The sequence below is a fragment of the Musa acuminata genome, chromosome BXJ3-7 (genome assembly GCF_036884655.1).
Source record: "Musa acuminata AAA Group cultivar baxijiao chromosome BXJ3-7, Cavendish_Baxijiao_AAA, whole genome shotgun sequence".
NCBI classification, from domain to species: Eukaryota; Viridiplantae; Streptophyta; class Magnoliopsida; order Zingiberales; family Musaceae; genus Musa; species Musa acuminata.
Genome location: NC_088355.1, coordinates 20702048 through 20715000, shown reverse-complemented (window position 1 = coordinate 20715000; position 12953 = coordinate 20702048). Strand labels below are relative to the sequence as shown.

The 12953-nt window shown below is 39.2% G+C and overlaps 1 protein-coding gene across 3 annotated transcripts in view; it reads left to right on the top strand.

Annotated features, from left to right (window-relative positions):
- Window positions 1-4095, top strand: part of LOC135642161 (protein KINASE OF THE OUTER CHLOROPLAST MEMBRANE 1-like) — a 5848-nt gene extending 1753 nt beyond the window's left edge. For 2 of the 3 annotated variants that reach the window (XM_065158073.1, XM_065158074.1), the window contains exons 3-5: window positions 114-205; window positions 292-765; window positions 2542-3622. In XM_065158073.1, the coding sequence (XP_065014145.1) occupies window positions 114-205; window positions 292-765; window positions 2542-3490 (1515 nt within the window). In that variant the 3' untranslated portion in view covers window positions 3491-3622. Of the gene's footprint in view, window positions 1-113; window positions 206-291; window positions 766-2541; window positions 3623-3806 lie in introns of those variants that run through there. The other variant, XR_010497883.1, reaches the window with a different exon arrangement.
- The last annotated feature ends 8858 nt before the right edge of the window (window positions 4096-12953 follow it).

The following is a 12953-nucleotide window of genomic DNA, read 5'->3' as shown; positions in this document are numbered from 1 at the left end:
AGTTATCGGTCTGATTTTAGCAAATCTACATATTGGAGCATTGCAAAAGGGTACTTTAGTATTTATAAATTTACTGTGAATGCACTGGAAATGTGTATAAAATGATTTTACAGGTCTGCATTGCTATGAAATATTATGAGGGATCAATTGGTGATAAGATGGCTCGTCAAAAGGGTGGTAAACTTTCACTATCTGATGTCTTAAGGTGACTTCCTAGATGCTGATGCTGCTTTCTTATGTGAGTGGAGTATGGTAAGCTCTTGTCATTTACTCACAATCGCTTATCTGCAGGTATAGTGCTGATTTGGCTCAGGGAGTGTTGGAACTCCACAGGAGAGGGTTTCTTCTGCTCAACCTTAAGCCTTGCAACTTTCTTCTTGATGACCATGATCGGGCAGTGATAGGGGACTTTGGAATTCCATTTTTACTCCATGGATTTTCACTACCATGTTCAGACCTAGTTCAGAGGCTTGGTACTCCAAACTACATGGCTCCTGAACAATGGGAACCAAGCATCAATGGTCCTATCTCATTTGAAACTGATTCATGGGGATTTGGATGTAGCATTGTTGAGATGCTAAGTGGCATACAACCATGGCATGGTAGGTCACCTGATGAAATTTATCAACTAGTTGTCATAAAGAAAGAAAAGCCAAAAATTCCTCATGGCTTACCTCCAAAAATGGAAGATATCCTTCATGGATGCTTTGAGGATGATTTCCGAAATCGCCCTTTGATGAAAGATATTTTACGCGCATTCAAAAGGTATGCCACGATTTAGCATTAGCCCTATCTCTTTATGAATTTTTAGGGGCTATTTTTTTATCCATCGCAGTTTGACTATTACACCATCTCACATAGGCATAATGACATTCACCTTGTTATGAATTTTCTTCACCATATTATACATTATAAATACTTGAAGCTACTTTTATCATGACCTAATGACCTTGTCATCCATCTCCTTCATTCCTTTAGTCTTCTTCTGCTGAAAATTCTCTAAAAATTAAAGCCTGTAGCTCTGCTGGTACCATGTCAGCATGTCCAAAACTATTTTTCTCTGAAATTCAAAGCCATAGTTTGAGCAAGAAATTCCTTCTCATGGATTGTGCCTGCATCTGTGAGTGGAAACATGGTATGTGCCATTTGTGCACCTTGTTACACAGCCTTGCCAACACTAGTGTGCCACAGGAAAGGGGTTGGAAGAAGAAGGAAATTGTTAGCATAGGAGGCAAGGGGACTGCTATTGTTCATTAATCTTTGCAAATGCAATGTTATTCTCAAATGATTAAGTTGTATAAATTGAGATGGTGCATTTAGGGACCTTTTAACTCCTTTAAGTGCCACTTGTTGATCACCTAATGCCACACTCTATCCCCTGTTATGGCTATCACTGCATTTACTGAATACTTTTGTTGTAAAAATTTGGCCCTAGCCTTACAACTGAGATACTTTGCAATTGTGAGGAAACCATGAGTTCTGATCTAAACAATGCAGCAAGGCTCATTAAATTGCTTACAATGATTTGATGGAAAGTAGCACGTATGATTGTGTTTGACTAAAGAACTTGTATTATTAAACTGCAAATGCTACTTCATGCTGATCTATTCATGAAGCTAGGATAAATCATTGTTTCTCTGTTTTTTTTCTTTCTACCTCCTTGCCTCCTTCATGTCAAGCACAGTTTTTTCAATTCCACTTTTCTATATCTTGAAAACTCTCCCACCATTGGCAACTCAGCAATAAGCTACACACATGCTTTTAGTGGTTGCCATTGCATTGGCAATTTGTTTATTAAGCTTCTTATAAAACAACAATTTGGTAGGCACATGAACTGTTTAATTCTTTAGCAAACTTTTATGAATCTGAAATGGATTCGTTCTGTTTTCTCAATCGAAATGATGACTAAATTGTAGTATGTGTAAACTGTGTTAACACATCCAATACTATAAAATGCATTATCATTGGCTTTTGGGCTCCGAATAAGCCATTTTAGTTTCTAGTTCACTACAGAATTCAGAGAAAACAATATGTTACAATTAAATTATTGCAAGAAATTTATGCTTTGCAACAATGAGACCATAGAATATATACTTGGAAGTTTCCAATACATTATATGATGGTAGAAATACTATAAAATGCATTATCATTGGCTTTTGGGCTCCGAATAAGCCATTTTAGTTTCTAGTTCACTACAGAATTCAGAGAAAACAATATGTTACAATTAAATTATTGCAAGAAATTTATGCTTTGCAACAATGAGACCATAGAATATATACTTGGAAGTTTCCAATACATTATATGATGGTAGAGTTGGGGGGTATGAGCTCCAACATAACTTTTCCAATTATAGAAAGCCACCACACTCTTAACCAATTATCAAGTCTTTCTCAATTACACTCATGTGCAGATTACAGTCACGGGCTAGTTCTTCTGCGGGAAATATTCCTTTGCCAGCCAATGGCTTTTATAGTGAAGGGGAAAAAAATGAAAATTTGTTGTCTAAGTGCTGTAAATTTAACCTTTGAATATTCTTTTCAGTTGTGATGGTGCTACTTGTAGTGAGAGTGATGCTGACCACCTGATGGCAGAAAAGTCAAGCCACATTAATTACACCAATTGGTCACTCCTGAAGGACCAACTCCTAGTGGGTGACACGGTCCGTTCTAGGAAGCCTACAAACTCATGCAAACCAGAGAGCATGGAGATCCCAGAGGGAACCATTGTTGGCAAGGAAACCCATGCGGATAGTGATGGTTTCATTCTTGTCAGGGTTCATGGAGTCTACAATCCGCTTAGAGTTCACTGCTCCATGGTGCAGAGGGTCACGAATGGCTTTGTTGCCGGTGACTGGGTACGGGTGATGACTGATGACAAGAAGCAGTCTCCAGTGGGCATTCTCCATAATATAGAGCGTGATGGAAGGGTAACAGTTGGCTTTATTGGAATGGACACTCTTTGGAAGGGGCACTATTCAGAGCTTCAAATTGCTGAATCCTACTGCGTTGGCCAGTTTTTGAGGGTGAAAGCAGGCATCTCCTGTCCCAGGTTCGAATGGCCACACAACCACAGAGGAGAAAGGGCGACTGGTAGGATCTCACAGATTCATCCAAATGGATGCCTTGTGGTTAAATTTCCAGGCAAGTTTAGCTTTGGAGAAGCTACAAGCTTTCTTGCAGACCCTTCAGAGATGGAAGTAGTAAGCTTCAAGACATGTGAGGGGTTGGCAAAGAAGTACCAGCACCTTGAAGATATCCACTGGGCTGTGAGGCCATTAGTTATTGCATTGGGGTTGTTCACAGCATTGAAGGTGGGGGTCTTCATTGGAAAAAGCATGGGCAAGTCGAGGAGAAAGAAGGTTGGTAAAGTTGTTAACATCTCAGGACAGGTAGAGGAACAGCAGCAGGACGGGCAGAATGGCTCCAATTCAGTTTGGCTTCCTCATCCGGTGGCAAATATCCTCTTTGGAGATGCTGTTCCTGCTAGATAAATATCCAAGGTCATCAGTCGACAAATAACTCATCAAAATTACACTCATTGATGTATATAAACAGGTGATATGGACCTTGGGACCTCAATGTAAATATTCTTAAGCTGATATCTGTCCTGCCATTTCAACTGATCTTAAACTCCAGTCCAGTTTCATGCTTTAAGCACGAGATTAGTCCGTTTGGCATTAATTTTTTAGAGTATCTATTGCAAATTATTTTTTAACAGATACATATAATTGATCCCAAATAGTTAAGACTTATAATTTTGTTATTATTATTTTATTGGTATGACTCGGTGTTTATTCCTTTGTGCAGTGGGTTGACTTTTGCTGGAGATGAATTGACTTGAAATATTGAACTGATAAGAAAACATTAGAAAAAGCTCAGGACAGAACCAGGATCAGAGTATCATAGTTATATATCATTTTGGTGTTACAGGACTGAATGAAATCTCACATCAGGAGATGCTATTTGAGCTAAAGAGCTATTTGTAGTATTTCTGTGGCGAGTATATCATTAATTTATGGTATTGCAGATAAAACTTGTAACAGCCATTTGTAGATACCATGAAATATTCATGAAAACACAAATGTTTTGGAGAGCATTATTATTGTCATTATCATCATTCCTAGTAGTCTCATCTTGAGTAGGAATTGCTCGTATCATTAGGTAAACCTGAGTACAAAAATCTGAAGGATGATAGGTTAAGTTTGGAGATTGTGTTCGTCAAATAGTGATAAGAGAACCTGGCCCAAGAAAGGAGATTTAGCATAGAAGACGCCGGGATTTTTAGAGACTCGGAGATGTACTACCAAGAGAGTTAAAAGAGTTTCGTAAGAGAGTTAAAAGAGTTTTGTGAGAATGAATGAGGAGAGAAAGAAAAAGAGTCAAAAGAGGCTTGTGAGAATGAATGAGGAAAGGAGAAGAAAGAAAAGCAGAGAAGGGGAAAGAATAAATGAGGAAAAAGAAAGAAAAAGGAGAAAGAGAGAGAGAGAGAGAGCTCAAAGTCATGATTTTTTTGCTTTGACATGGACTGTCATTCAGATTTACTGGAATTGTATCGATGGGGTAAGTTTGCAAAATATTTGACCTTTTTTATTTTTTTGACACCATCCACTGGGCTCAACGATTTGTTTATATGGTGGAGATTAAACTATGAGTCCGATAGGTATAGACTCGATTTTGTCGAGATGTCCGCGATTTTAAGCGGGAGCTCATATTCCTACTGGTTTGGGTGGTCGAGATTGTCAAATCTATTTGCCAAAATAATTGTCCCAAAAATTATCTGAACTAATATATTGAAATAGGTTTGTGTAATTGCTTCGTCGCGAGGGCAGATGTCGGCAGAAAGCACTCTCCTCTCATCATTCCTACTCCCACGTCTTCGTCGGAGCTTGCCAAAAATGGATGATACTATCTTATTCTTCTTCTTCGTCCACGTCTTCATCATTCCTACTCCCACGTCTTCGTCTTCGTAGCTTGCCAAAGATGGAATGAATATATATAGAAAATTATTTGAATGCCCAAAACAATAGATTAAAGAAGATTCACTCATGTCTGTCCTGCTTCGACCGAGAGAACCCAAATTTCATTGGAGCCAGTCATGCATTCAAAATGCATGACTGGTGCCCAAAACTGTATCATCGGAACAAATTTCTTTTACCAAAACAGTAGATTAAGATTCATTCACTGATGTCAGTCCTACTTGTACCGAGAAAATCTATTTAATCGATAAGATGTATTATAGGTTGATTGGATTTTAATGTAAGTTATAATCAATAGAAAAATAATCTATATTAAGGTAGAATTCCTTATAATATATTCTTGATGGGAGGAATTCTCCTAATTACTTATTCTAGATTCTGCTCTCGCCTATATATAGAGAGGATCTCTAGAGACTAAACATTGTATGATGTGTATGACACATAATGTATAACGGACGTGGATATGTGACAATCATTGAGATATTACGCTTCCTCTCTCATCCTCCTTGTCCTTAATCTATCAATCTAAATAGTCCTATGAAAATATAAGAAGAGAGGAGAAGGAGAGTCTTGTTCTCCTTACAGATCGACAATGGCTTTCAGATCCGAAGATGCCCTATAGATTTGATAAAGTTCTTTTCTGAATGACATTGAAAGGTACGCATCATAAATCTGATTTATTATTATTTGATTTGAATCCTAGTATTAAAGTTTTCCACATAACATATAGCATATTACAGTTCTTAGTTCTTATGCTTACAATTAATATTAGAGCCTAGTTTTTTAAGATTAAATATCTTAGATTTTTTATTTTTTGATTTAAAATACTTGAATAATTCATATATTTTATCTATCTAAATTCTTGTGATAAGAGATTTGCCTTTTGTTTCATGATATTTGATGATCGCGTAGTGGTGGTGATGGTTGTGTATCACTATGCAACTGCACCGACTACAGCAACAATGCTGCATGTGGCTGCTGTGGTGGACCTACTATAGCAAGCGGCTACACCAAGCAATGTGCACATCGCAATAGCAACAGCGGGCGGTCGATAAATGACGAGTCACACACCAAGATTGATCATGCATCGCGACGACCATGTTGGTGACGATTGTGGATGAAGCATTGGGGTAGTCGCGCATAGGTGATGGTTGCGTGCGGGTAGCAGCCATGCGGGGGTAGAGTCACGCCCATACAGTAGTTGCACAAGCGATAGCCGGCCGCAAGCAATGGTTGCGGAGGCAACAACCGCACAAGCGACGACATAGGCAATAGATTAGGGTTTCTCAATCAAATTATAGTTTTACCCTTTTATATTTTATGAATATCTTTTAATTTTTGATAATTTTACACTCTATAAATCTTATAATTTCGCATTATTTCCTATCAATAAAATTATAATTTTACCCTTATAAAATTGAGAATTTTGTATTTATATACTCAATTATAAAATTGATCGATATGACTTATTTTAATTTGATCATGATTATATTTTTGACTATCTGGTTAGATTTAGTTTTGATTAATGCGAGAAAAATTAAAATTTTGATCAATTTTAACTTTGATTAATTTTTATTTTTGACTTGCTTAATTGGGCTAATGTGTAGCCTAATTTTGGGCTTACCCAATTAAATAAATTTGATTGGTTTAATTTAAGATTTTATATAAAAATTTTAAAAATATATACATTATGATTTTCTTTTATAGTTTTCTCATATGACTTATTGATTATATTTTGCATGTGATAAATAAAATTTAATTATTATTCTCATATTTTTATTTGGTTATTCATATGTATATATTTGAAATTATAAAATAATATTTATCTTTCACATGAAGGTATGATTTATATTTTATTATCATTATAGTTATCATATTTTTTTTCAGATTAATGTTCAATATTTATTATGGTTATTATTTTATTATTAAATTATTTCGATATAAATTAAATTAAAAAATTTGATAAATATTATTTATAACTCATCTCCTTAAATTTTACTCAATTGGCAACTACCAAAGTGGCATAGGATGGTAGGCTTATGAGATATGAATTATAATAAAGATTTTATCATTTATAAGATATTTTAAATTATATTTTATATTATTGCATTAGTCTTGTAGTCACCAAAGTGACCTAGACCAATAACTTATAAAATGACATTAACGAATTAGTCCTAAATGATATCAAGAAAATAATATTCATAATAACACACATAATTATGAGATTTAGATAATCTTAAAAAAGAATCTACTTTAAATAATTATGTAATTGGGTAGGATGATATTATTTTGGATATCCTTGTAATTTAGGATTATATTGTTAGGATCAAGAGCACTAAGAGGGGGGGGGATGAATTAGTGCAGCGGAAATCTTACAGCAATTTAAAAGCTAAAGCTGCGTTCGTCCGATAAAAAATGATTTCGATATAAAAGCAGAATCACAGTGCAGTTTGCGTCTAAGCGCAGTTTTGCGTCTAAGCGCAGTTTGCGTCTAAACACAGTTTGCGTCTAAGCGCAGTTTGCGTCTAAGCGCAGTTTGCGTCTAAACTCAGTTTTACGTCCAAACGCAGTTTTACGTCAAAACACAGTTTTACGTCTAAACGCAGTTTTACGTCTAAATGCAGTTTTGCGTCTAAACGCAGTTTTACGTCTAAACGCAGTTTTACGTCTAAACGCAGTTTTACGTCTAAACGCAGTTTTGCGTCTAAACGCAGTTTTACGTCTAAACGTAATTTTACGTCTAAATGTAGTTTTGCGTCTAAAAGCAGTTTTGAACCTTGAAAAGCGTTTTACGTAGAAAGCAATTTGCAGTTATAAATGGAATCCGAATGTAAGCGTAAACTGCAGTGTGAAGATCGTACGAAAACACGATTTACGTTTGAATGCAGATTCTGAAAGATCAGAGCTTAGAAACTCGTTCGTAAAGGCGCAGAGGGCAGTAGCAATGTAGGAGGTTTGCAGTAATGATAAAGTGCTCAAGGTAAAAGCAAACTAGAGATTTAGAGTGGTTCGGTCAGTCTTGACCTACTCCACTTTTGGCTTCCTCCTCCGACGAGGTCACCGACGTCAACTAGCTGCCTTCCTTCAATGGGCGAAGGCTAACTGCCCTTTTACAGTTTCTCTCCTTTTGACAGGCTTAGGAGACAACCTTTACAGATCCTTTCTCTCCTCTCTTTACAACTCAAGACTTAAAGAACAGAAGGAGGAGAACTTTAGGACTTTACACAAATTTGAGCTCTTAGAATCACTGAAAAGATCAAGAATTCGGTGTGGATCTGTATCCTTTCAGTGTTGAATGGGTGGGGTATTTATAGGCCCCAACCCAATTCAAATTTGGAGCTCAAAACGATCACATCCCGGAATTCCGGGATCAGGCGGTTGCACCTCTTGACTGGAGAGGTGGCACCGCCTGGCAGAGCTCGAAGACTGAGCTCAGGCGATTGCACCTCTCTGCCAGAGCTCGAAGACTAAGCTCAGTGGTTGCATCGCCTGGCAGAGCTCGAAGTCTGAGCTCGGTGGTTGCATCACCTGGCAGAGCTCGAAACTAAGCTCAGGCTGATGCACCTCTCTGCCAGAGGTGGTTGCACCTCTCTGCCAGAGCTCGAAGACCGAGCTCAGGCGATGCATCACCTGTCCAAAGAGGTTGCACCTCTCTGCCAGAGCTTGAAGACCGAGCTCGGTGGTTGCACCTCTTGGCAGAGCTCGAAACTTGAGCTCTGGCGGTGCTACCTCTTGACAGAGGAGGTTGCACCGCCCAGTCTCGCTTGGAGACTGAGCCCTGGGCGGTTGCACCTCTTGGCTGGGGCGGTTGCACCGCCCAATCTCGCTGGGAGACATGGCCTGGGCGGTTGCACCGCCTGGCTGGGGCGGTTGCACCGCCTGGTGCAATCAGGGTCCGAATGGTTCGCTCCATTCGGCCCAATTTGAATCTTTTCAGGGGCCCAATTGCCCCAAGATTAAGCTAATGGGATCACCTCCCATTTTCAAGCTTAATCATCGTGCTAACTACGATTAACTCTAAGACAACTTCTGCAGCTATGCTCCGATGCGTCAGTCGCTTTTTGATGATGAAACTACTTGATATATGTTTATGATTTAATCTGCGTTTTGAGTGACGCAGGATGCTTCGATCAGGATGAGACAATTAAAGCAGGAAAATCATGTTGTGCCGAAGGAACATGTCAGAAGATTGGACGTCGGGCCGGTGGATCGGTCGACGTATCGACAGAAGGCTTCGGGCCGTGGACTCGGGCATCGGGCCAAGAAGAGCGGGTATTGTGCCAAGGATATCGGAGTTGCGAAGTCGACTGGCCGATTGGGCAATAGGCTGCAGAAGAGGACGATGCGCCGAAGAATCGGACGAAGCGTCGAGGGACCAATGACATGTCGGACAACTTGGTTAATTGCTTAGGATTAATTGTCTCGATCGAAGTTTTGTTTTGTTGTGCAGGATTAACTACGATGAAAGATAGACAAGCAGCAGGAGTTGCGCCGGAGTCAAGATCATGATCACGTTGGGAGTTCGAGAGTTCGACGGAAGTTCGGACGGTCGTCGGAGGTTCAGCGAGAACAGATCCGAGAAGTCCGGAAGCTTGCCAAGCGAAGCTCGTCGGAACTCGCCAAGTGGATCGTCGTAAAGTCCAGGAGTATGCCGGATGTCCGCAGAAGGATCACCGAGGGTTTATCGGATGATCGACGGATGTTGGCCGGAAACTCGCCGGAAGAAGCGATTGACGCATCGGAGCAAAGCTGCAGAAGTTGTCTTAGAGTTAATCGTAGTTAGCATGATGATTAAGCATGAAAATGGGAGGTGATCCCATTAGCTTAATCTTGGGGCAATTGGGCCCATGAAAAGATTCAAATTGGGCCGAATGGAGCGAACCATTCGGACCCTGATTGCACCAGGAGGTGCAACCGCCCCAGCCAGGAGGTGCAACCGCCAGGGCTGTGAGGTTGGGAGGTGCAACCGCCCCAGCCAGGAGGTGCAACCGCCAGGGCTGCGAGGCTGGGAGGTGCAACCGCCCCAGCCAAGAGGTGCAACCGCCCAGAGCTCAGTCTTCGAGCTAGACTGGGCGGTGCAACCTCCTCTGTCAAGAGGTAGCACCGCCAGAGCTCAAGTTTCGAGCTCTGCCAGGCGATGCAACCACCGAGCTCAGTCTTCGAGCTCTGGCAGAGAGGTGCATCAGCCTGAGCTCAGTCTCGAGCTCTGCCAGGTGATGCAACCACCAAGCTCAGTCTTCGAGCTCTGGCAGAGAGGTGCATCAGCCTGAGCTCAATTTCGAGCTCTGCCAGGTGATGCAACCACCGAGCTCAGATTTCGAGCTCTGCCAGGTGATGCAACCACTGAGCTCAGTCTTCGAGCTCTGCCAGGTGATGCAACCATCGAGCTCAGTCTTCGAGCTCTGGCAGAGAGGAGCAATCGCCTGAGCTCAGTCTTCGAGCTCTGCCAGGCGGTGCCACCTCTCCAGTCAAGAGGTGCAACCGCCTGATCCCAGAATTCTGGGATTTGATCGATTTGATCGTTTTGAGCTCGAATTTTGAATTGGGTTGGGGCCTATAAATACCCCACCCATTCAGCACTGAATAGATACAGACCTACACCGAAATCTTGATCTTTTCTGTGATTCTAAGAGCTCAAAAGTGTTGTAAAGCCTTTAAGTCTCCTCCTTCTGTTCTTCAAGTTTTCAGTTGTAAAGTGAGGAGAGAAAGGTCTGTAAAGGTTGTCTCCTGAGCCTGTCAAAAGGAGAGAAATTGTAAAAGGGCAGTTTGGCCTTCGCCTATTGAAGGAAGGCCCCTAGTTGACGTCGGCAACCTCATCGGTGGAGGAAGCCAAAAGTGGAGTAGGTCAAGGCTGACCGAACCACTCTAAATCTCTGGTTTGCGTTTATCTTCGAGCACTTTATCATTACTGCAAACCTCCTTCATTACTACTGCTCTCTGCGCTTTCACGAACAAGTTCTAAGTGCTGTTCTTCCGAATCTGCATTCAGACGTAAATTCGTATTTTCATACATTACAGTTTACGTTTACGTTTGATTCTGCAGAACTGTCTTCCGTGCTTTTACGAACGAGCTTCTTTGCAGTTTACACTTACATTTTGATCCTATTGATAACTGCAAACTGTCCTCTACAATTTTACGAACGAGTTTCAACATTTAGACGTAAAACTGCATTCAGACGTAAATCGGCTTTCCTCGCTCAATCATCAGATCTCAGTTCACGTTTACGTCTTGATTTCAACTGCATACTGCCTTCTGCGAGTATACAAACAAGTTTCAAAGTTTAGACGTAAATCTGCGTCTAGACGTAAAACTGCGTTTAGACGTAAATCTGCGTTTAGACGGAAATCTGAGTTTAAGACGTAAATCTGAGTTTAGACGTAAATCTGCGTTTAGACGTAAAACTGCGTTTAGACGTAAATCTACGTTTAGACGTAAATCTGCGTTTAGACGTAAATCTGCGTTTAGACGTAAAACTGCATTTAGACGTAAATCTGAGTTTAGACGTAAACTGCGCTTAGACGCAAAACTGCGCTTAGACGCAATCTGCGCTTAGACGCAAATTGCATTTAGATACAAACTGAGAATTTGCTTTTGCATCATAATAGTTTTTGAACGAACGCAGCTTTTGGTTTTTAATCGCTGTAAGATTTCCGCTGCACTAATTCACCCCCCCCCCCTCTTAGTGCTCTCGATCCTAACATATATAAGCTAGCAAAGATTTCGAAAGCAAATGCAAGATAAATTTCTTGTGTAAGCTCATGATTCTTGCTTCCTATTGCAATGTGCAAATTGCAAGTTTTGCTTCTTGAGATATTCAAGATAGTGATGTTCAAGAAGACAATTTTTCTTCTTGAAATAAGCAAGTTAGCAATCTTTGCTTCTTAAAATAGGTAAGCTAGCAATCAAGTTTTTGCATCTTCTTGACTTGTACAAGCTAGCTATCTCCCCCTTTGTCATTGTAAAAATGAAAGAGAGAATACAGTTTTGTAGTTCTCTTTTCCTTTTAGAACGATTTCAAAATCATGACAAATGATGGATAATCAAGTTATGAATGTCAAGACAATTTTTCATCATGAATATTTTATCATTGCATGCATCATTATCATAACTTGAAGTATTACATGCATGATATCATATCACCATTCATAATTACATTAATATTTCAATATAACAATTTCTTCTCAAAATGTGTAACTTGGCACTCATAGCATTTTAAATCATGATTTACATCATATGCAATACATCACATCATAATTAGAAAGCACAAGTATTGCATGCATAATTGTACATCATAAATGTTTCATATCATGATGGTATCAATTTTGTCAAATTATATCCTACCATGCATGATCAAAACTTCTCCCCATTTTATCATTGAAAACCAGAAGAAAGTAGGGGGTAGAGCATAAAAGTGTTAAATATTTCAATCATTTCAAGGCATTTATATCATAGATCAAGTCATGATTCGTAATTCATCATAAAGCAGATTAGTTTTCAATCATCACATAAGGCATTTAAGGAATTTTTGAAACATAGGAGAATGATTAAATTAAGCATACAATGTTTCAATCCAATTCAAGTCATGAATATCAATGCTTTCATATTGTGAGTATCAATTCATGAATACCACAAGATATTATTTGTGACTTCAATTTTGCAAGATCAAGATTATGATTTAGATAAAACTTATTCAAATCAAATTATTAATTTGAAATTCATAATCTAGTCATTAAAATTAATTTCGAGATTCACAAAATATCATGAAATCATTAATCTCGATCAGATGGGAAAAGCATTTTTTAAGAGATTCTTTTTCACCTAAGCATGCCTTAGTCTTTATATGCCAAATTAAGATAAGCATTAAAGTTCAAGACATAAGACAAAGAAATCTTGTATTATGAAATATATGATATCAAGGCTCATGATTCGTTCGAAAAGATATAGTACAAAGAGCAACTTTAAACATTCTTATCAAGA